The following is a 25,635-nucleotide window of genomic DNA, read 5'->3' on the forward strand; positions in this document are numbered from 1 at the left end:
AGTGGTAGTCAAAAAACTCTGTCATTTGTCTTGAGATTATTGTCTCAAGGATCTTACCAGTGATTGACAGGAGTGACACTGGTCTGTAGTTGCTGATTTCTGCTCTGCTCTTCTTTTTGTGAACAGGGACTACATTTGCCTCTTTCCATAGAGAGGGCCATTTACACTGTACTAGGCAGTGCTGAAAGATGTGAGTTAGAGGTGCTGCTAGTGCTGCTGGTGCTGCTCTCTCTCTGTCTGTCTCTCTGTCTCTCTCTCTCTGTCTCTCTCTCTGTCTCTCTGTCTCTCTGTCTCTCTCTCTGTCTGTCTCTCTCTCTCTCTCTCTCTCTCTCTCTCTCTCTCTCTCTCTCTCTCTCTCTCTCTCTCTCTCTCTCTCTGTCTCTCTCTCTCTCTCTCTCTCTCTCTGTCTCTCTCTGTCTCTCTCTCTCTCTCTCTCTCTCTCTCTCTCTCTCTCTCTCTCTCTCTCTGTCTCTCTCTCTCTCTCTGTCTCTCTCTCTCTCTCTCTGTCTCTCTCTGTCTCTCTCTCTCTCTCTCTCTCTCTCTCTCTGTCTCTCTCTGTCTCTCTCTCTCTCTCTCTCTGTCTCTCTCTCTGTCTCTCTGTCTGTCTGTCTGTCTCTCTCTCTCTCTCTCTCTCTCTCTCTCTCTCTCTCTCTCTCTCTCTCTCTGTCTCTCTCTGTCTCTCTGTCTCTCTGTCTCTCTCTCTGTCTCTCTCTCTGTCTCTCTCTCTGTCTCTCTCTCTGTCTCTCTCTCTGTCTCTCTCTCTGTCTCTCTCTCTGTCTCTCTCTCTGTCTCTCTCTCTCTCTGTCTCTCTCTCTGTCTCTCTCTCTCTCTCTCTCTCTCTCTCTCTCTCTCCATCGTGAAAAAATTCACCCAGATCATAACTGTCTTGTTTGTGTTAGATAAATCATCGAGAGTGCACAAAGTCATCATTGCTTGTTAGTTCATAGGTATCAGATATACTCCTAATGATTTCTTCTGCAACCATACAAAGAGCTCTGTCATTCTGAGGAAATTTTTCCCATTGAGCATCTTTGGTACTCCAGAAAACACATGTTGCATGACTGCTAAGCCACTCTCCACCATTAATGTGCCAACAGACACACTGAATCTCATTAATAAAGGCATGCCTCCAAATCTCAATACGTCAGAAAATTTGTCAGGATACACCCACATTACCTGAAGAACACCTGGGTACAATTGCTGGTCACAAGTAAATACGGTCACCTCCTGCCCTGCATGTCTTTGTACAATGCATTACTTGTACTACATGTACGAAATACAGCTTTTATAAGTGTAATTGCAGGTGCTTGTTTTGCTCTAATTATCTGTGGAGTTCAGAATGTTTTTATTTATTGATTGGTGCAGGTAACATTTGTTTGAATATGCTTTCCTCCAGCTACATTGAACTTACTGGATCTGCCAGAACAGTTGTATTTCCACTTAAAATAACACTTGTTTTCCATCTTGATAACTTGTATACTTCACCTGAAAACTAAAGAGGAAAAAATTATTTTTAATTTTGGTCCAAATCTATCTTTTTGTAAAAAATTCCAGATGGCAGCCAATGTCACTTGAATATGGCATTATTCTAGACCTTTCTTAGTATTCAGTAAGTGTTCCTGAAGTATTCTTTCAAAAATAAAAAACTGTCCACATCTGACCATTAGATGAAAAATTATTTAAATTATATACATGTAACTCAAGATGGCAGCCATTGCCATCTTGAATTACACAAGCTGTCTGAGAACAGAAGAACATTACCTGCCATCTCTTGAATAATACCCACCCTGCCTCAGTGGGAGATGGCCGACGTGTTGTTGAAAAATTTTACTAATTCTTTTTTTTTAATGTGCTAGCTGTCTCCCACCAAGGTACAGTGACGGTCAAAAAAAAAAAAAAAAATTCCCCATCACTTGCACTATCACCGTCTTGACAAAGGTGCACAGATACATAAATTTAGATGCCCCTCTAAACAGCAGGTATCCTAAACCCCTCCTTTAGAGTTCAGGCATTGTACCTCCCACCTCTAGGACTCATTTCCAGCTAACCAGTTTCCCTGAATCCCTTCACAAAATATTACCTTGTAGATAGTAAGCTGGTAGACAGCAACCACTCAGGGAGGTACTGCTGTCCTGTAATTGTGTTACACAATGGTAGGAGTGCTGATGTCTTTTTTGTCTCATAAATCTGCAAGATAACAGGTATATCTTGCTACTTCCACCAAGGTCACACTTCACATGCATATACACATATATGTATACACACAGGAATAGGTTGGGTAAAACCAAACTACAAAAGGGGGGACTACTCAGGCATGAGGAACTTCCTGCAAGACATTCAGTGGGAGAGAGAACTGACAGGAAAACCAGTACAAGAAATGATGGACTGTGTGACAACAAAATGCAAGGAGGCAGAGGAGAGGTTTATTCCCAAGGGAAACAGAAATAATGGGAAGAACATAATGAGTCCTTGGTTCACCCAAAGGTGTAGGGAGGCAAAAACTAGGTGTACTAGAGAATGGAAAAGGTACAGAAGACAAAGAACTCAGGAAAATAAAGAGATTAGCCGAAGAGCCAGAAACAAATATACACAAATAAGAAGGTAGTAGGTTGGTAGACAGCAACCACCCAGGGAGGTACTACCGTCCTGCCAAGTGAGTGTAAAACGAAAGCCTGTAATTGTTTTACATGATGGTAGGATTGCTGGTGTCTTTTGTCTGTCTCATAAATATGCAAGATTACAGGTACGTCTTGCTACTTCTACTTACAATTAGGTCACACTACACATACATGTACACGTTTATTTATACACACTCATCTGAATTTTCTTTGATTTTATCTTAATAGTTCTTGGTCTTATTACTTTTCCTCTTATATCCATGGGGAAGTGGAATAAAAATCTTTCCTCCGTAAGCCATGCGTGTTGTAAAAGTCAACTAAAATGCCGGGAACAATGGGCTAGTAACCCCTTTTCCTGTAAAGATTACTAAAAAGAATAAGAAGAAGAAAATTGTCAAAGTGGGAAGTCTGAATGTGCGTGGATGTTGTGCAAATGATAAGAAAGAGATGATTGTGGATGTTATGAATGAGAAGAAACTGGATGTCCTGGCTTTAAGTGAAACAAAGCTGAAGGGGGTGGGAGAGTTTCAATGGAGAGGAATAAATGGGATTAGGTCAGGGGTTTCAAATAGAGTTAGAGCTAAAGAAGGAGTAGCAATAATGTTGAAGGATAAGCTATGGCAGGAAAAGAGGGACTACAAATGTATAAATTCAAGGATTATGTGGAGTAAAGTAAAGATTGGATGTGAAAAGTGGGTTATAGTAAGCGTGTATGCACCTGGAGAAGAGAGAAGTGTAGAGGAGAGAGAGAGATTCTGGGAAATGTTGAGTGAATGCGTGGGGAGTTTTGAATCAAGTGTGAGAGTAATGGTGGTTGGGGATTTCAATGCTAAAGTGGGTAAAAATGTTATGGAGGGAGTAGTAGGTAATTTTGGGGTGCCAGGGGTAAATGTAAATAGGGAGCCTTTAATTGAGCTATGTGTAGAAAGAAATTTGGTAATAAGTAATACATATTTTATGAAAAAGAGGATAAATAAATATACAAGGTATGATGTAGCACGTAATGAAAGTAGTTTGTTAGATTATGTATTGGTGGATAAAAGGTTGATGGGTAGGCTCCAGGATGTACATGTTTATAGAGGGGCAACTGATATATCGGATCATTATTTAGTTGTAGCTACAGTTAGAGTAAGAGGTAGATGGGAAAAGAGGAAGGTGGAAACAACAAGTAAGAGGGAGGTGAAAGTGTATAAACTAAGGGAGGAGGAAGTTCGGGCGAGATATAAGCGACTATTGGCAGAAAGGTGGGCTAGTGCAAAGATGAGTAGTGGGGGGGTTGAAGAGGGTTGGAATAGTTTTAAAAATGCAGTATTAGAATGTGGGGCAGAAGTTTGTGGTTATAGGAGGGTGGGGGCAGGAGGAAAGAGGAGTGATTGGTGGAATGATGAAGTAAAGGGTGTGATAAAAGAGAAAAAGGTAGCTTACGAGAGGTTTTTACAAAGCAGAAGTGTTATAAGAAGAGCAGAGTATGTGGAGAGTAAAAGAAAGGTGAAGAGAGTGGTGAGAGAGTGCAAAAGGAGAGCAGATGAAAGAGTGGGAGAGGCACTGTCAAGAAATTTTAATGAAAATAAGAAAAAATTTTGGAGTGAGTTAAACAAGTTAAGAAAGCCTAGGGAAAGTATGGATTTGTCAGTTAAAAACAGAGTAGGGGAGTTAGTAGATGGGGAGAGGGAGGTATTAGGTAGATGGCGAGAATATTTTGAGGAACTTTTAAATGTTAAGGAAGAAAGGGAGGCGGTAATTTCATGCATTGGCCAGGGAGGTATACCATCTTTTAGGAGTGAAGAAGAGCGGAATGTAAGTGTGGTGGAGGTACGTGAGGCATTACGTAGAATGAAAGGGGGTAAAGCAGCTGGAACTGATGGGATCATGACAGTAATGTTAAAAGCAGGGGGGGATATAGTGTTGGAGTGGTTGGTACTTTTGTTTAATAAATGTATGAAAGAGGGGAAGGTACCTAGGGATTGGCGGAGAGCATGTATAGTCCCTTTATATAAAGGGAAAGGGGACAAAAGAGATTGTAAAAATTATAGAGGAATAAGTTTACTGAGTATACCAGGAAAAGTATACGGTAGGGTTATAATTGAAAGAATTAGAGGTAAGACAGAATGTAGAATTGCGGACGAGCAAGGAGGCTTCAGAGTGGGTAGGGGATGTGTAGATCAAGTGTTTACATTGAAGCATATATGTGAACAGTATTTAGATAAAGGTAGGGAAGTTTTTATTGCATTTATGGATTTAGAAAAGGCATATGATAGAGTGGATAGAGGAGCAATGTGGCAGATGTTGCAAGTATATGGAATAGGTGGTAAGTTACTAAATGCTGTAAAGAGCTTTTATGAGGATAGTGAGGCTCAGGTTAGGGTGTGTAGAAGAGAGGGAGAATACTTCCCAGTAAAAGTAGGTCTTAGACAGGGATGTGTAATGTCACCATGGTTGTTTAATATATTTATAGATGGGGTTGTAAAAGAAGTAAATGCTAGGGTGTTCGGGAGAGGGGTGGGATTAAATTATGGGGAATCAAATTCAAAATGGGAATTGACACAGTTACTTTTTGCTGATGATACTGTGCTTATGGGAGATTCTAAAGAAAAATTACAAAGGTTAGTGGATGAGTTTGAGAATGTGTGTAAAGGTAGAAAGTTGAAAGTGAACATAGAAAAGAGTAAGGTGATGAGGGTATCAAATGATTTAGATAAAGAAAAATTGGATATCAAATTGGGGAGGAGGAGTATGGAAGAAGTGAATGTTTTCAGATACTTGGGAGTTGACGTGTCGGCGGATGGATTTATGAAGGATGAGGTTAATCATAGAATTGATGAGGGAAAAAAGGTGAGTGGTGCGTTGAGGTATATGTGGAGTCAAAAAACGTTATCTATGGAGGCAAAGAAGGGAATGTATGAAAGTATAGTAGTACCAACACTCTTATATGGATGTGAAGCTTGGGTGGTAAATGCAGCAGCGAGGAGACGGTTGGAGGCAGTGGAGATGTCCTGTCTAAGGGCAATGTGTGGTGTAAATATTATGCAGAAAATTCGGAGTGTGGAAATTAGGAGAAGGTGTGGAGTTAATAAAAGCATTAGTCAGAGGGCAGAAGAGGGGTTGTTGAGGTGGTTTGGTCATTTAGAGAGAATGGATCAAAGTAGAATGACATGGAAAGCATATAAATCTATAGGGGAAGGAAAGAGGGGTAGGGGTCGTCCTCGAAAGGGTTGGAAAGAGGGGGTAAAGGAGGTTTTGTGGGTGAGGGGCTTGGACTTCCAGCAAGCGTGCATGAGCGTGTTAGATAGGAGTGAATGGAGACGAATGATACTTGGGACCTGACGATCTGTTGGAGTGTGAGCAGGGTAATATTTAGTGAAGGGATTCAGGGAAACCGGTTATTTTCATATAGTCGGACTTGAGTCCTGGAAATGGGAAGTACAATGCCTGCACTTTAAAGGAGGGGTTTGGGATATTGGCAGTTTGGAGGGATATGTTGTGTATCTCTATACGTATATGCTTCTAAGCTGTTGTATTCTGAGCACCTCTGCAAAAGCAGTGATAATGTGTGAGTGTGGTGAAAGTGTTGAATGATGATGAAAGTATTTTCTTTTTGGGGATTTTCTTTCTTTTTTTTTTTTGGGTCACCCTGCCTCGGTGGGAGACGGCCGACTTGTTGAAAAAAAAAAAAAAAAAAAATGAAGGGAGGCTCAGCGACAATATGAAAATGACATAGCATCGAAAGTCAAGTCCAACCCAGAGCTGTTGTATAGCTACATCAGGAGGAAAACAACAGTCAAGGACCAGGTAATCAGACTGAGGAAGGGTGATGGGGAGTTCACAAGAAATGACTGAGAGGTATGTGAGGAACTCACAAGATTTAAAGAAGTATTTACAGTGGAAACTGGTAGGACCCCAGGAAATCAGAACAGGGAGGTACACCAACAAGTGCTGGATGAGGTACACATAACCAAGGAGGAGATGAAGAACCTGCTATGTGAACTTGACACCTCAAAGGTGGTGGGACCAGACAACATCTCTCCGTGGGTTCTTAGAGAGGGAGCAGAGATGCTGTGTGTGCCATTAACAAAGATCTTCAACATATCTATTGAAACTGGGCAACTCCCTGAGGTATGGAAGATGGCAAATGTAGTCCCAATTTTTAATAAGGGAGACAGACATGAGGCATTAAACTACAGACCTGTGTCACTAACGTGTATAGTATGCAAAGTCATGGAGATGATCATTAGGAGGAGAGTGGTGGAGCACCTGGAAAGAAACAAGTGTATAATCGACAACCATCACAGTTTCAGGGAAGGAAAATCTTGTGTCACAAACCTACTGGAGTTTTATGACAAGGTGACAGAAGTAAGACAAGAAAGAGAGGGGTGGATCGACTGCATTTTCTTGGATTGCAAGAAGGCCTTCAACACAGTTCCTCACAAGAGGTTACTGCAAAAGCTAGAGGATCAGGCACACATAACAGGAGAGGCACTGCAATGGATCAGAGAATACCTGACAGGGAGGCAACACCAAGTCATGGTACGTGACGAGGTGTCAGAGTGGGTGCCTGTGGCAAGCGGGGTTCCACAGGGGTCAGTCCTAGGACCTATGCTGTTTTTGGTATATGTGAATGCCATAATGGAAGGGATAGACTCAGAAGTTTGCAGATGATGTGAAGTTAATGAGAAGAATCAAATTGGTCGAGGATCAGGCAGGACTACAAAGAGACCTGGACAGGCTACAAGCCTGGTCCAGCAACTTGCTCCTTGAGTTTAACCCTGCCAAATGCAAACTCATGAAGATTGGGGAAGGGCAAAGAAGACCGCAGATAGAGTATAGTCTAGGTAGCCAAAGACTGCAAACCTCACTCAAGGAAAAAGAGCTTTGGGTGAGTTTAATACTGAGCACATGTCCTGAGGCACACAACAATCAGATAACTGTTGCAGCATACAGGCATCTGGCAAACCTATGGATAGCAGTTCCGATACCTCAGTAAGGAATTGCTCAAGACCCTGTACACCATATATGTCAGACAAATATTGGAGTATGCAGCACCAGTTTGGAGTCCACACCTGGTCAAGCATGTCAAGAAATTAGAGAAAGTGCAAAGGTTTGGAACAAGACTAGCCCCAGAGCTAAGGGGATTGTCCTACGAAGAAAGGTTGAGGGAAATCGGCCTGATGACACTTGAGGACAGGAGGGTCAGGGGAGACGTGATAACGACATATAAAATACTGCACGGAATAGACAAGGTGGACAAAGACGGGATGTTCCAGAGATGGGACACAGAAACAAGAGGTCACAATTGGAAGTTGAAGACTCAGATGAATCAAAGGGATGTTAGGAAGTATTTCTTCAGTCATAGAGTAGTCAGGCAGTGGAATAGCCTAGGAAGTGACGTAGTGGAGGCAGGAACCATACATAGTTTTAAGACGAGGTTTGATAAAGCTCATGGAGCAGGGAGAGAGAGGACCTAGTAGCAATCAGTGAAGAGGTGGGGCCAGGAGCTATGAATCGACCCCTGCAACCACAAATAGGTGAGTGTACACACTTGAGTATTCTTTTTTTCTTAGTAGTTCCTGTTCTTATTATTTCCTTCCATATCCATGGGGATGTGGGATAAGAATCTTCCTCAATAGGCCATGTGTGTTGTAAAAGCAGACTAAAATGCTGGGAGCAATGGGCTAATAAGCCCTTCTCCTATATAGATTACTAAAACTAAAAATAATTTTACTAATATCACTAATAAAAAAATTAAGACCTCAAAACTAGGTTCATTGGGGGGGGGGGGAATTGTCTGCAGGACTTTGTCCAACTGTGAGTAACCATTTCACTGTCCAGACACCCGAAATTAATCACTTCACTTGGTTTAGCGCTTCTTTTTTATTATAATAATAATAATTCACTGGCCGTGCCATAGTACTACTTGATGAGCTCACCTCAATCAGATAAGCTATGAGCGGTAAATTTGGGCCTAGATATGAGAGAATGGGTCTATGCAGTAAGTCTGCCTGCTACCTGGAGGGTATTCCGGGGATCTGCGTCCCCTCGGCCTGGTCTACAACCAGGCCTCCATGTGGATCAGGGCCTGACCAACCAGGCTGTAACTGCTGGTCACATGTAGTCTAACACATGAACCACAGCACAGCTGATCCTGCACTGACTAAGTATCTGTCCACCATATATGTAAAAAAAAATCCTGCAGCATGCAGTGCATAATGAGAAAAAAACTGCGACTGTGTTTTTGGTTTCAAACGGTGATTTTGCGGTGTCGGATTTGAGTCCTGGAGATGGGAAGTACAGTGTCTGCACTCTGAAGGAGGGGTGTCAGTGTTACAGTTTTATAACTGTAGTGTAAGCTTGCCTCTGGCAAGACAGTGATGGAGTGAATGTTGATGAAAGTTTTTTCTTTTTCGGGCCACCCTGCCTTGGTGGGTGAAGGCCGATGTGTTAATAAAAAAAAATTGCGGTGTATTTTCATGTGGTTTTTATGGTTGTATTCTCAGTTTCTTGGTCTCATTTGATAGAATGGAAGATATAATACACAAATAGAGATGATTTTGTTTGGTATTGGGACTGAAAATACCTTGAAATTGAGCTCAAAGTAGCAGGAATGTTCAATTTTTCTGACATTCAAGAAAAACAAATCACATCATTTGTTTAATTCATGTCCAGCTGGTGGGTCTGATATGCATTCACAAATGCCCTGATATTATTTATGCAATTATTACAATATTGCATAACAGTAAATCTTCTATTTTTTGTGTGAATAAAAATTTTTCGTGTGAATAAAATATCAAAATGGAATTCATGTGTAAAGCCTGAGAACATAACTAATGAGCAGAGGAAATGTTATTTTAGTGCTAGGAATGCTTGCATTGTTTATTCTGGACCCTATTTTGAAATTTAAATATTTTGAACCATGTGAAATTGGCCAAATTACCGATTTCCAGTCACTTTATTGGGTAAACAAACCATACCACGGGTGGGGTTTGAACCCGCAGTCAGAGAATCTCAAAACTCCAGACCGTCACGTTAGCCACTGAACCAGCTAGCTTCAATAAGATTCATCCAACTAGGTACAGTGGACCCCTGGTTAACGATATTTTTTCACTCCAGAAGTATGTTCAGGTGCCAGTACTTACCGAATTTGTTCCCATAAGGAATATTGTGAAGTAGATTAGTCCATTTCGGACCCCCAAACATACACGTGCAAACGCACTTACATAAATACACTTACATAATTGGTCGCATTCGGAGGTGATCGTTATGCGGGGGTCCACTGTATAGGAAGGTCAGCATAGGCACCACTGTGACCCCAGTTGCACATTTTTACAGACGAATCTCCTGCTAGTATGGCCGTGATGAACCCTAGCTCAAGTCCCCTCAAAGCCATCAGCATGACTCACGAAATCGTAATGACACGATTGCTAAAAAACCATACCACGGGTGGGGTTTAAACCCGCGGTCAGAGAGTCTCAAAACTCCAGACCGTCGCGTTAGCCACTGGGCCAGCTAACTTCAATAAGATTCATACAACTAGGTATATTTCTACACCATAGAAAGGTTAGCATAGGCACCACTGTGACCACAAATGCAAGTTTTTACAGACATATCTCCCGCTAGCATGGCCGTGATGAACTCGAGCTCAAGTCCCCTCAAAGCCGTCAACATGACTCAGCCCAGTGACTAACGTGACGGTCTGGAGTTTTGAGACTCTGACTGTGGGTTCAAACCCCACCCATGGTATGTTTTTTTTTTTATTTGCCTAAAATGGGACAAGGCATTGTCATTGAACATGTTGCAGACATGGCTTGCAACTCATTCCACCTTGCACACATGTCCTTAATCACTAAAGAAGGCACATTCTCCCCTCTCTCTTCCTCGTCTGAAGCAGCTTCCTCAGCTGTCTTCTTCAAGGGGGGCTCCTTGGCGTGGTGAAGAGGCTCTTGGTCTGAGGAATTAGACCTGTTGGTCTCCTTCCTCAGACCAAACCTAATTACCCCCCAATCCCCCCTTCCCTATCCCATCCTCCCTTTTTCCTTTCCTCCTCCCCCCCAATCCCTCCCTTATTCCCTTCCTCTTTTTGGCCTTTGGGATTCGTCCCACAGGCCTACTGGTTCCTAGGTAGGGGGAAGGGTACCGGGGTCAATCCAATTCCGTTGAGGTTCTTGGCGGTGGTGTAGTTTGCCGTGGAATCTGGATCACCTGGGAATATCCCGTTCCCTCTCCGGTCTTCCAAGGGGTGGCTTTGGGTGTCTTTCGGGCGACGGGTGTATCTCTGGAGGCCACCTTTCGGATTCCGGGGATGGTGGCCAAAGAAGGTATGCTTTGTGGCAGATATCCAGCCGCCCTCTCTTTTGTCCACCAAGGTAGCTCGACAGATGTGAGGTTGCTATCCTGGATTGCTGGTTTACTGGCATGAAGGGTAGGGTATGGCACGAGTTCCATGCTGCATCTGCACTTGCGGTGTTGAGGTCCTCTTGGGCATGGAGGGTGATTTCCGGCCCTTTCATTCCTCCTAGGAACTATTCCTCCCCGTTCCCGCTTTTTTTTTTTTTTTTTTTCTCTCTTTTCTTTTCTTTTAAAAACAAAAAGAAAGAAGTAACCTAACCATGGAAGCCCTAGTCCATGAACCTGCTACCCCCGGGCCCCTTACTGGTACCGCACCCCGTTCTGACTTTGCCTCGTTTTTTGACCACTCTTTGGACACTCCTGATGCCCCTGTACCTCTTGCTGGTGCTGTTTCATCACCAGCTTCAGGTACCAGGGTCTCGACTGACTCCTCCGATTTGTCTGACCTCCGCCCTCCTTTGACTATGCTTCCTGCCTCTCTCTCTACGGTGTGGTGATTTTCGAATCGCCAGCCCGTCCCATGTCGGACCAACTCTAGTCCCACTTCTAAATGCCAACGACAATCTCCTGATGATGTTACTTCTTTACCTTCCCATTCTACTCGGAAAAAACCGACATGTCATGCACTCCCTCTCCACGCTCAGTTTCGGACCGCACAGTGGACTAAATTCTTTACTTTATAACCGACTTCTTCTATTGCCTATCTTTCCGACCATAGTATTGGCAAAGCGCTCCTATGCCATGTTGGTAGAGATACCTCCTTTCATGCTCTCAAGAGTGGTACGCGCATCGTCACTGTCCAGAATGCTACCCAAGCTCATGATCTTTCTCTCCTTTTACATATTGACACTATTCCTATCACTATTGAAAAACATCATTCCCTCAATTCTTGTAGTGGTACTGTCATTCTGCCCCATACCATAGTCCAACAGAATTTCCGGACATGTGGCAATGACATTCTTGAACAGCTGGAACTCTAAGATTTCCCAATCTTCAAAGTAGACACTTATGTCCTTCCTGCCCACGGGCAGAGACGATACCCTTGCAATGTGGCTCAATTAAATTTTGACAGCCGTGAACTCCCATCTTCTGTTTATGTAGCTGGACATCAGTTGGAAGTTCGAAAGGTGATCCCTACACCGCAGCAGTGTAGAAATTGCTGGCGATTTCGTTACCCAGCAAAATATTGCAGATCTATAGCCGAATGCCCAGTCTGTGGTGCCGATGACCATACTAATACGTCTTGCAGTCAACCACCCTCTTGCCTTAATTGTCATGAGGCTCACCCTTCGTACTCTCGCCGTTGCCAGGTCTACTTAAATGAGCGTGATATCCGTTGTTTCAAAGAGGCAGAAGGTTTCCCTTATGCTATGGCAGTTTCTCATCTCCGCCTCCAAGGGAAACTGCCCCGTGTTTCTTATTCCCGTGTTTCCAAACGTCCCCCCACTTCTGGGGTCCCATCTTGTGCAGCCTCCTCTATGGTTACCCCTCCCATAGCCACTCCTGCCCTGGGCTCAGACGTCCCTACTACATCACCTCAGTCTGTTCTCACATCTTCGCGTCCTTCCTCACAAGCCCCGGCATCGACAAGACCTCGTACGACACCTTCTACCAATCGCCCCTTTACTTCTCAGAAGTCAAAAAAATCCCCATTGCTCAAATCTTCTTTGCCCTCTACTTCCCTTCTTCCACCTCCGCATTTTACCTTTCCAGTCTCTGTGCCTAGTTCTTCCCCTCTCGCTGGCTCTATTACAAGTGTGGAGGTTCACCCTCCTCCTCATACTGTGCCTTCCACCCCTGTCCCCTCCCAAATTTCTCCCTCTTCTGCCACCTCCCAGGTTTCTGCCTCTTCTGTCCCCTCCCACACTTCTCCAGTCCCCTACACTCTTTCGTCCCCCCCCACTACTTTGGTACAGTCCATTACTGTCCCAATCTTTACTCGCCCCCCTCCTTCTATCTCCAATATTGTCTCCCATACATCTGAATTCAGAAACACTTGAAGCCATTTCAGAATATATTGCAGAGACTAAACCTTCAATGGACACTGATCCACCTCCTGTTCCTTCTCTTCCCTCCCCTCAATCTCCACAACTTTCTTCGCAACGCTCCGTTCCTTCGCTGCCTAAACATTTTCCGATGCCACCGCACATAGACTTTTCTAACCCCCTCTAGCCCGAAGGTGCCCTTACCTGCAGATCCCTAGTATTTTCCTCGTTGCCAATCATGGCCTATTTACAGTGGAATATCTGCGGCCTCGGGTAATCGGAGTGAGCTTCAGATGCTGCTTTCCCGGTTTTCCCCTGTTGGTGTTTGCTTTCAAGAACAAAAATTACACTCGGCTGTTTTCCAACCCATCTCGGGCTATAATTTATTGTATTCTTCGGATCCTTTTTCTGATGGAACCTTTAATGAAAGTGCCCTTCTTCTACGCAATGATATTCCGTACCGTCCACTGTTTGTTCATACCTCGCTGCATTACACTGTCGCCTGTATCCACTTGAATAAGTGGTTTACAATATGTTCTTCATATCTCTCTCCTTCTCGGGCATTATCTATCCCAGATTTTGTCTTTCTTGTTTCGTCCTTACCACCACCACTTCTGTTACTTGGCAGTTTTAATGCCCACCATTTCCTCCGGGGGGGTTTCATTGTGACTCGTGTGACATTCAGTTGGAGGCTTTTCTCGCCTCTCACCCCCTCCATGTTTTAAATACGGGTGGTACTCCCACCCATTTTGATCCTCATACTCATACTCTCTCTTGCATCGATCTTTCGGTCTGCTCTTCCTCCACTGCACTAGACTTCACCTGGTCTGTTCTACCAGACTTACACGACAGCGAGCATTTTCCAATCATTCTTACTTCTCCTTCATATTCACAACCTTTCCGTAGCCCTCGCTGGCAATTTGATTATGCAAATTGGGACCTTTACTCGCAACTCACTGCTTTTAGTGAGGTTCCTTCTTCATCCTCTATTGATGAGCTTCTACACCTCTTCTCGACGTCAGTTTTTACCGCATGTTCTCATTCTATAAATCTGGAGCAAATCTGGAGAGAGTTCCGGGGGTCAACGCCCCCGCGGCCCGGTCTGTGACCAGGCCTCCTGGTGGATCAGAGCCTGATCAACCAGGCTGTTGTCTATACCCCAAACCTCAGGCAGGCATTCTCAGAAGTGCGTGCCTTGGTGGTCTCCTGCTTGTGCTCGTGCAGTACGTTTGAAACGCGCTGCGTGGGGCAGATACCGGTACAATAGAACCGCTGAGGGACTTCTTGATTTTAAGCAGAAGCGTGCGGTCACTCGCCGTGTCATCCGTGACGCTAAACGCACTTGCTGGCGAGATTATGTTTCCACCATCACCTCTGCTTCCTCTATGAGTGCAGTCTGGAAAAAAGTGAGGAAATTGAGTGGTAAATACTCTCCTGACCCAGCTCCTGCTCTACAGGTCGCCGGTGTTGATATAGCAAACCCTCTTGACGTTGCCATAGAAATTGGCACTCATCTGGTCCATATTTTCCGGGACCTCCATCTATGCCCCTCATTTCTTTCCTCAAAGTCTGCCAGAGAGTTAGTACCCTTGGACTTTTCTTCTCTCAGAGAAGAACAGTATAATGTGCCTTTTACACTTCAGGAACTGGAGGCAACACTCTCAGCTTGCTGATCATCGGTAGCTGGGCCTGACGACATTCACATTCGGTTGTTACAATATTTACATCAGTCAGCCCTTACAGTCCTCTTACACCTCTTCAATCTTATTTGGTCACAAGGAGTTCTTCCCCAGCTATGGAAATCTGCCATTGTTCTCCCTTTCCGCAAGCCAGGTACTACGGGACATGATGCCTCCCACTCTCGTCCCATTGCTCTTACCAGTGCAGTTTGCAAAGTGATGGAACGTCTGGTAAATCGATGTTTAATGTGATATTTAGAGACACACAACAGTCTCTCCACTAGTCAATATGGCTTTCGTAAGGGCCGATCTACCATAGACCCCTTACTACGCTTGGATACGTATGTTCGTAATGCCTTTGCGAATAACCACTCAGTTATTGCCATATTTTTTGACCTTGAGAAGGCATATGACACAACTTGGAGGTATAATATTTTGGCCCAAGCCCACTCCTTAGGCCTCCGAGGCAGTCTACCATCCTTCCTTAAGAACTTTTTAACTGACAGACATTTCCGTGTTCGAATTAATAATGTGCTCTCCCCGGACTTTGTCCAAGCTAAAGGTGTCCCCCAGGGATGTGTTCTGAGCAACACTTTTTCTCCTTGCTATAAATGATTTGGCCTCTGTTCTTCCATCCAATATTTGGTCATCACTCTATGTAGATGACTTCGCTATTGCTTGTGCAGGCACTGACTGTCACCTCATTACAGTTTCTCTCCAGCATGCGGTCGACCGTGTTTCCAATTGGGCCACCATGCATGAGTTTAAATTTTCCAGTACCAAAACTCGCCAAATTATACTTTCACTAGACGCTCTGTCATCTCTGATCATCCTTTGTACCTCTATGGCACGCATATCCCTGAACGTGATACAGTCAGGTTTCTAGGCCTTCTCTTTGACTGTAGGTTATCCCGGAAACCTCACATTACCTCTCTGAAGGCAACTTGTCACAATCGGCTGAACCTTCTTAAAACCCTTGCTCATCTTTCATTGGGAGCTGATCGTCGAACTCTCCTTCACCTACGTTCAGCCCTCATTTTATCGAAACTCGATTATGGTGACCAGATCTATTCAGCAGCCTCTCCTGCTACTCTCTCTAGTCTTAACCCCATCCATCACCAAGAATTACGTTTATGCCTTGATGCTTTTCACTCTTCCCCTGTAGAGAGCCTCTATGCAGAAGCGAATGCCCCATCCTTGTCTGATCACTGTGATGCCCATTGCCTTCGCTACTATGTACGCTCACGATCTCCGCAATCCTTCCATTTATAGAATGGTCACTGATATTAGTAGACATTCTTTATTTGTTCACCGCCCCTGTTTGCTCTGTCCCTTCTCTCTTCACCTACATTCGCTCGTCTTCCCTTCAATTACCACCTGTATATGTTCATGTAGCATCTCACTTTTTCCTACACCCCCCCCCCTGGGAAGTTCCAGCTGTTCGTGTCTGTTCTTTCTCACTCCCTTGCTCAAAAGCCCAACTGCCTACGGTAGCTTCCCGCTCTCTTTTTCTTGACCACTTCCACTCTCATTCTAATGCCTTCGCAGTGTGCACAGATGGCTCTAAGTCTTCTGACGGTGTCGGATTTGCAGTAGTGTTTTCGGACAGCGTTGTGCGAGGGCATTTACTATCTTCGGCTAGCATTTTTACTGCTGAATTGTATGCCATTCTTGCAGCGCTTATTCGTATTGCATCTATTCCTGTGTCATCATTTGTGGTTGTCTCAGACTCCCTTAGTGCTCTTCAGGCTATACAGAAATTTGATACACCTCACCCCCTAGTTCTCCGTATCCAACTTTGGCTACGTCGTATCTCTACCTAGCATAAAGATATTGTTTTTTGTTGGGTCTCTGGTCATGGTGACGTACAGGGCAATGAACAGGCAGACACTGCTGCACGGTCAGCAGTACATGACCTACCAGTTTCATATAGAGAGGTGTTCCATTTCCGGACTATTTTGCTGTATTAACTACCCACCTTCACACCCGTTGGCAACAACATTGGTCAACTCTACTCAGTAACAAACTTCATTCTATTAGACCGAGTATATTTTACTGGCCGTCTTCTTGTCATCATTGGCTACACTCATCTTACTCATGGGTATCTCATGGAGAGGCACCCTGTTCCTCTCTGTGAGAAGTGTCAAGTTCCAGTATCGATTAGCCACATCCTGTTAAACTGCCCTCTCTATCAACGAGCACGCAGAATTTACCTCCAACATCATCTCCGCTCTACTACTCTCTTTACCTTCCCTTCTTGCTGATGGACCCTCCTTTAATCCTGACTCATTGATTTCTTGACAACGACTGATTTACTCCACAAACTCGGATGATGATACCTTTTGCACTCCCCTCAGCCCTTTCTACCTCAATCTCTTGCTGCCCTCTACCCTTTCACTATCCACTCACCCGCTGTTCTCCGTAACCTACTACTCATCCCTCTCCCTTTTGCCACCTGATACCCTCACTTCCTACCTGCCCTGCAGCGCTTCTTTTTTTATTATAATATTTTCATTTTTTTTTTTTTTTTTTTTTTATTATCACACTGGCCGATTCCCACCAAGGCAGGGTGGCCCGAAAAAGAAAAACTTTCACCATCATTCACTCCATCACTGTCTTGCCAGAAGGGTGCTTTACACTACAGTTTTTAAACTGCAACATTAACACCCCTCCTTCAGAGTGCAGGCACTGTACTTCCCATCTCCAGGACTCAAGTCCGGCCTGCCGGTTTCCCTGAATCCCTTCATAAATGTTACTTTGCTCACACTCCAACAGCACGTCAAGTATTAAAAACCATTTGTCTCCATTCACTCCTATCAAACACGCTCACGCATGCCTGCTGGAAGTCCAAGCCCCTCGCACACAAAACCTCCTTTACCCCCTCCCTCCAACCCTTCCTAGGCCGACCCCTACCCCGCCTTCCTTCCACTACAGACTGATACACTCTTGAAGTCATTCTGTTTCGCTCCATTCTCTCTACATGTCCGAACCACCTCAACAACCCTTCCTCAGCCCTCTGGACAACAGTTTTGGTAATCCCGCACCTCCTCCTAACTTCCAAACTACGAATTCTCTGCATTATATTCACACCACACATTGCCCTCAGACATGACATCTCCACTGCCTCCAGCCTTCTCCTCGCTGCAACATTCATCACCCACGCTTCACACCCATATAAGAGCGTTGGTAAAACTATACTCTCATACATTCCCCTCTTTGCCTCCAAGGACAAAGTTCTTTGTCTCCACAGACTCCTAAGTGCACCACTCACTCTTTTTCCCTCATCAATTCTATGATTCACCTCATCTTTCATAGACCCATCCGCTGACACGTCCACTCCCAAATATCTGAATACATTCACCTCCTCCATACTCTCTCCCTCCAATCTGATATTCAATCTTTCATCACCTAATCTTTTTGTTATCCTCATAACCTTACTCTTTCCTGTATTCACCTTTAATTTTCTTCTTTTGCACACCCTACCAAATTCATCCACCAATCTCTGCAGCTTCTCTTCAGAATCTCCCAAGAGCACAGTGTCATCAGCAAAGAGCAGCTGTGACAACTCCCACTTTGTGTGTGATTCTTTATCTTTTAACTCCACGCCTCTTGCCAAGACCCTCGCATTTACTTCTCTTACAACCCCATCTATAAATATATTAAACAACCACGGTGACATCACACATCCTTGTCTAAGGCCTACTTTTACTGGGAAAAAATTTCCCTCTTTCCTACATACTCTAACTTGAGCCTCACTATCCTCGTAAAAACTCTTCACTGCTTTCAGTAACCTACCTCCTACACCATACACTTGCAACATCTGCCACATTGGATCCCTATCCACCCTGTCATACGCCTTTTCCAAATCCATAAATGCCACAAAGACCTCTTTAGCCTTATCTAAATACTGTTCACTTATATGTTTCACTGTAAACACCTGGTCCACACACCCCCTACCTTTCCTAAAGCCTCCTTGTTCATCTGCTATCCTATTCTCCGTCTTACTCTTAATTCTTTCAATTATAACTCTACCATACACTTTACCAGGTACACTCAACAGACTTATCCCCCTATAATTTTTGCACTCTCTTTTATCCCCTTTGCCTTTATACAAAGGAACTATGCATGCTCTCTGCCAATCCCTAGGTACCTTACCCTCTTCCATACATTTATTAAATAATTGCACCAACCACTCCAAAACTATATCCCCACCTGCTTTTAACATTTCTATCTTTATCCCATCAATCCCGGCTGCCTTACCCCCTTTCATTTTACCTACTGCCTCACGAACTTCCCCCACACTCACAACTGGCTCTTCCTCACTCCTACAAGATGTTATTCCTCCTTGCCCTATACACGAAATCACAGCTTCCCTATCTTCATCAACATTTAACAATTCCTCAAAATATTCCCTCCATCTTCCCAATACCTCTAACTCTCCATTTAATAACTCTCCTCTCCTATTTTTAACTGACAAATCCATTTGTTCTCTAGGCTTTCTTAACTTGTTAATCTCACTCCAAAACTTTTTCTTATTTTCAACAAAATTTGTTGATAACATCTCACCCACTCTCTCATTTGCTCTCTTTTTACATTGCTTCACCACTCTCTTAACCTCTTTCTTTTTCTCCATATACTCTTCCCTCCTTGCATCACTTCTACTTTGTAAAAACTTCTCATATGCTAACTTTTTCTCCCTTACTACTCTCTTTACATCATCATTCCACCAATCGCTCCTCTTCCCTCCTGCACCCACTTTCCTGTAACCACAAACTTCTGCTGAACACTCTAACACTACATTTTTAAACCTACCCCATACCTCTTCGACCCCATTGCCTATGCTCTCATTAGCCCATCTATCCTCCAATAGCTGTTTATATCTTACCCTAACTGCCTCCTCTTTTAGTTTATAAACCTTCACCTCTCTCTTCCCTGATGCTTCTATTCTCCTTGTATCCCATCTACCTTTTACTCTCAGTGTAGCTACAACTAGAAAGTGATCTGATATATCTATGGCCCCTCTATAAACATGTACATCCTGAAGTCTACTCAACAGTCTTTTATCTACCAATACATAATCCAACAAACTACTGTCATTTCGCCCTACATCATATCGTGTATACTTATTTATCCTCTTTTTCTTAAAATATGTATTACCTATAACTAAACCCCTTTCTATACAAAGTTCAATCAAAGGGCTCCCATTATCATTTACACCTGGCACCCCAAACTTACCTACCACACCCTCTCTAAAAGTTTCTCCTACTTTAGCATTCAGGTCCCCTACCACAATTACTCTCTCATTTGGTTCAAAGGCTCCTATACATTCACTTAACATCTCCCAAAATCTCTCTCTCTCCTCTGCATTCCTCTCTTCTCCAGGTGCATACACGCTTATTATGACCCACTTCTCGCATCCAACCTTTACTTTAATCCACATAATTCTTGAATTTACACATTCATATTCTCTTTTCTCCTTCCATAACTGATCATTTAACATTACTGCTACCCCTTCCTTTGCTCTAACTCTCTCAGATACTCCAGATTTAATCCCATTTATTTCCCCCCACTGAAACTCTCCTACCCCCTTCAGCTTTGTTTCGCTTAGAGCCAGGACATCCAACTTCTTTTCATTCATAACATCAGCAATCATCTGTTTCTTGTCATCCGCACTACATCCACGCACATTTAAGCATCCCAGTTTTATAAAGTTTTTCTTCTTCTCTTCATTATTATAATAATAATAATTCCTCAGCTGTGGTCTGTTGTTGTTCCAGTTGAAGGTCTTGCAGCTCTTCAGTGGTTAGCTCTTCCCTGTGGTGATCCAGCAACTCTCCCACATCCTGGCCACTCACATCCAACCCCATGGACTTCCCCAAAGACACAGTAGATTCCACAATAGGCATAGGGTCATCAGGGTCACCCTCAAACCCTTCAAAATCCTTCTCAAGGACACATTCTGGCCACAATTTTCTCCAAGCAGAGTTCATTGTTCTGGAAGTCACTCCCTGCCAAGACTTATCTATAAGGCTTATGCAATGGAGGATATTGAAGTGATTCTTTCAGAACTCTCTTAGGGTCAATTCAGTGTGTAAGGTCACTTCAAAGCACCTTTGAAACATTGCTTTGGTGTAGGGTTTTTTGAAGTATGCAATGACCTGCTGGTCCATGGACTGGATGAGAGGAGTGGTATTAGGGGGCAAGAGCTTCACTGTGATGAAACTAAGCTCCTCCAACAATTGGTCTTCCAAGCCTGGAGGATGAGCAGGAGCATTGTCCATTACCAGGACGCACTTGAGTGGAAATTGCTTTTCCAGGATATATTTCTTCACACTCAGGCCAAACACATCATTGACCCACTCAATGAAAATTTGCCTCGAGACCCATACCTTATTGTTAGCCTTCCACATCACACACAGTTTACTCTTGATGACATTGTTTTTCTTGAACACTCGGGGATTTTCAGAGCGATACACCAGTAAAGGCTTCACTTTGAAATCCCCACTAGAGTTACCACAGAACAAAAGAGTTAGCCTATCCATCCTGGCAGTGCCTTTTCCTATTGCATGTTGTAGGTCCTCTTTGGCATTTTCTTCCAAAAGAGGCCTCTTTTGTCACAATTGAAGACTAGTTGGGGGAGGAATCCTTCAGCCTCTATGTACTCCTTGAATTCATCAACGAATTCTTTGACCCTATATTTGTCTGAACTTGCAGCCTTGCCCTGCCTTACCACACTGTGTATACCAGTACGCTTCTTGAATTTGTCAAACCAGCCTCTGCTGACCTTAAATTCACTTACAGCAGCACTCATTCCAGGCATTTTCTTTGCAAGATCCATGTGCAACTGCCTTGCTTTTTTGCAAATTATTGCCTCCACTGCACTATCTCCCGCTAACTGTTTTTCATTGATCCACACCAACAACAATTTCTCAACATCTTCGATTGTTTGCGATCTCTGTTTCATTAGCACATTTACCCCTTTTGCAACATCAGCTTTCTTGATTTCTTTTTTCTTTGCCAGTATGGAACTAAGCATTGATGCGGACTTCCCGTACATCCTGGTGAGATCAGCTACGCATATGCCACTTTCGTACTTTGCTACGAGTTCTTGAATTCTGTCGTGTTTCTCTCCTTTATCAAAGGCCTGGCGCTCGGAACTTTCTTTGGCCCCATGGTGGTTTATTTAGCAGTTGCACTCAATAAATAAGCACAAAAAACAATGGATTATTACGAAATGTTTCAGCTGAATGCGTGGGAGTAGTGCTCACTCATCAAGAAACAAAGCCAGACTAAGTCAGAATGTGTGGGATGCTTGTTGTTGGCGCGGGCAGGTGGACACATTTAGTACAGCGGACCATTGCCAACTCTATGAAAACCGAGCGGATGTACAAAAACTGGGACAAAATTTCTACAAAAAAAAAAATTGTCGAAGACCAAATCCTACAAAAACCAGGCCATATGAAAACCGAGATTCCACTGTACACTTCTGTACACATTTAAAAATATACCAGAGATGTTATAAATGGTGCAAAGGTGACATTAAATCAATATCAGAGATGGTTTACACAAACTCACTACCATTGTAGTATGCTCCTCACTTAGCGGCGAATTCGTTTAATGATGTGGTCTTAGGAACGGAACTCCGTCGTTAAGTGAGGAGAAGCTGCAATTGATTGGGCGATTTCTTGTGCTCAATCGATAAAATAGAAGTATTGCTAGTGAAATAGCTAAGAATTTGGTCGACTGGTATAAAGTAATTGGCCTAAAATGGGAGTCAAAGTGGGCAAAATTGCCGACGTGTAAATATCGCTGACCCAGGAAAATTCGCAAGGGTGTAATTTCATCACTTTTTCATCAAATTTTGTACTTTTTGTTGTATTACCCTCAGAAATAGATTCTCTACCATTTCATAAGAAAAAATAAGAAAAAATTTTTGGAGAATTCTTGGACCCTGTGGACAAGTTTCAGATCGAGGATCTGGATCCTGAAAGGGTTAAGTGAGCAACAGAGTTACGTCTAAAAAAAATGCATATAGAGTACACACATTACTTTTTTTTTTTTTTCCAACATGTTGGCCATCTCCTACTGAGGCAGTGTGACCCCCCAAAAAAAAAAAAATCCTTTCACCATCATTCATACATAATCACTGTCTTTGCAGAGGCATGTAAAGACAGTAATTATGTCACTCCAAACAGAAAATATCCCTAACTCCTCCTCTAAAGTGTAGGCATTGTACTTCCCATTTCTGGACTCAAATCCTACTAACCTGTTTCCCTAAATTGTTTCACAAAATATTGCCCTGCTCACACTCCAACAGCTCTCCATTTGTCTCCACTCCTATCTAACACACTTACTAAAAATAAAAAGAAGAAACACATTTTTTACCTTAAAATATTTTTGTCCTTAACTTATAGTGAGTGGTGAATATATTAATTGTAGGAAGTCTGAATAAATGAAGAACAGGTATAATTGAGAACCACTGTATTAGCAAAGCGCTGTAAAGCGGGGCCCTCCTGTATATGTGTATGAATTTGTATGTGTGTGTGTGTGTGTGTGTGTGTGTGTGTGTGTGTGAGAGAGAGAGAGACTCAGCAATCAACATTTGCACCAATAACTCACTACAGTTGTGACCGGGTGTGGAAGTGTGAATTGCTCATTACTCTAAAATTTGTTCATGATTGCAGCCATGTATAAACGTAAGTAACCATTCTTACAGTATTCATTACCTTTGTAACTTGTGAGTTCATTACCTTGTACCTAGTTCAGCCATCAAAACTTTGGAGCCCGGTCCCTGGACCCATTGTGTACCTCTGTAATCTGTAAATACCTTTGTAACTTGTCATGATTGTGACTAGACCTACCTGGAGTTCATTACCTTTGTAAATTGTGAGTTCATTACCTTTGTAAATTGTGAATTCATTACCTCTGTAACTTGCTCAGCTATCAAAACTTTGAGGCCCAGTCCCTGGACCCATTATGTACCTCTGTAATCTTTTGACTACCGCCCACAGGATGAGTATGGGGCGCATAATAAACATATTAAACTAACTAACTAACCTGTATACAGTACTTGTGTATATAAAGTATACACTTTCTTTCAACACATCGGCAGTATCCCACCAAAGCGGGGTGGCCCAAAAGGAAAAACGAAAGTTTCTCCTTTTACATTTAATAATATATACAGGAGAAGAGGTTACTAGCCCCTTGCTCCCGGCATTTTAGTCGCCTCTTACAACACGCATGGCTTACAGAGGAAGAATTCTGTTCCACTTCCCCATGCAGGTAAGAGGAAATAAACAAGAACAAGAACTAGAAAGAAAATAGAAGAAAACCCAAAGGGGTGTGTATATATATGCTTGTACATGTATGTGTAATGTGACCTAAGTGTAAGTAGAAGTAGCAAGACATACCTGAAATCTTGCATGTGTATGAGACAGAAAAAAAGACACCAGCAATCCTGCCATCACGTAAAACAATTACAGGCTTCCGTTTTACACTCACTTGGCAGGACAGTAGTACCTCCCTGGGCAGTTGGTGTCTACCAGCCTACTACCTAGGATAAAATATACATTCTTTCTTTCAACACACCGGCTGTATCCCACCAAGGCGGGGTGGCCCAAAAGGAAAAACGAAAGTTTCTCCTTTTACATTTAGTAATATATACAGGAGAAGAGGTTACTAGCCCCTTGCTCCCGGCATTTTAGTCGCCTCTTACAACACGCATGGCTTACGGAGGAAGAATTCTGTTCCACTTCCCCATGGAGATAAGAGGAAATAAACAAGAATAAGAACTAGAAAGAAAATAGAAGAACACCCAGAGGGGTGTGCATATATGTGCTTGTACATGTATGTGTAGTGTGACCTAAGTGTAAGTAGAAGTAGCAAGACGTACCTGAAATCTTGCATGTTCATGAGACAGAAAAAAGGACACCAGCAATCCTACCATCATGTAAAACAATTACAGGCTTTCGTTTTACACTCACTTGGCAGGACGGTAGTACCTCCCTGGGCGGTTGCTGTCTACCAACCTACTACCTAGGATAAAATATACATATTTGCATGATTCTCTTTGCCAGGGCTGGGTTTCCCAAACAACAAGCAGCACAAACTATCATCAAGTCCATTTGTAACTACTTCGTCAACGTCATGTCCTCATCATTGAAACAGATTTACTTCGTCCTCTATGATATGGAAAGCATCGGGGCTTACACAGCAGAACTAGCAAAGCTGGATTCTTAAAGGTAAGGATGTGAAGAAGGCTGTCAGCTGCATTTTGTAATTTGTTAGTAATATTTTTCATGGCTTGCACCTTTATTTTTATCACACCACTATTAATTATATAGTATGATGACCTCACTTGTTTACCAACATATATGGGAAGCAGTATGAATGAAATAGGGGAAATATACTTTTTTGCTGGATCTTGTAATTTCTGTTTGCTGTAATGAACATGCAGGATAGTGACTAAAGTACTGTAATAATTCTTCAAGTGAACACCATTGTCTCATCAGCACCCATGCTACAACCCTTGTGGACTTGCATAATAATAATCTAGATTTAATTTCAGTGAAGTTTTTTAAACAAAAATTCAGAACAGTGTGCAGTATTCTACTGTACTCAGAGACCAGTGCCTTCATGACCAGAGGCTAAGATAATATGTACAGTGCAGTGTATGTTATACTCCAGCCATCATGAGTTTCAAAAGACCACACAGTTGCAGTGGTGTTGAAAAATCTCACATCTCTCTAGATTTATTTTTACTAAAAATGTAGGTGTGTCAGTTATGCACAAAATAATCATATAAAAAATGCATTTTTTAAATCTTTAAAAATATAAAATTCCAGTTTCAGTCATGCAGTGAGCACAGAGCTAAACTTGAAGAAAAATGTGCATTACTCCTCTAAATATGAGTGTACCGTAGTGCACACATTCCAAAGGGTCTTACTAAAAAAAGCTGCAATTGGTAAAAAAAAAGAAATATCTAAAATTTAATCATAAACACTTTTAATGACT

General features: G+C 42.9%; 1 protein-coding gene across 1 annotated transcript in view; it reads left to right on the forward strand.

Moving 5' to 3' along the window:
* The window catches only part of LOC128693048 (core histone macro-H2A.1), a 119,321-nt gene that overhangs the window by 89,450 nt on the left and 4,236 nt on the right, over nucleotides 1-25,635 (forward strand). The window contains exon 8 of the mRNA XM_070092160.1: nucleotides 24,699-24,863. Coding sequence (XP_069948261.1) covers nucleotides 24,699-24,861 — 163 coding nt within the window. The 3' untranslated portion in view covers nucleotides 24,862-24,863. The remainder of the gene's footprint in view (nucleotides 1-24,698; nucleotides 24,864-25,635) is intronic.

This window comes from Cherax quadricarinatus, chromosome 38, assembly GCF_038502225.1.
Source record: "Cherax quadricarinatus isolate ZL_2023a chromosome 38, ASM3850222v1, whole genome shotgun sequence".
NCBI lineage: Eukaryota > Metazoa > Arthropoda > Malacostraca > Decapoda > Parastacidae > Cherax > Cherax quadricarinatus.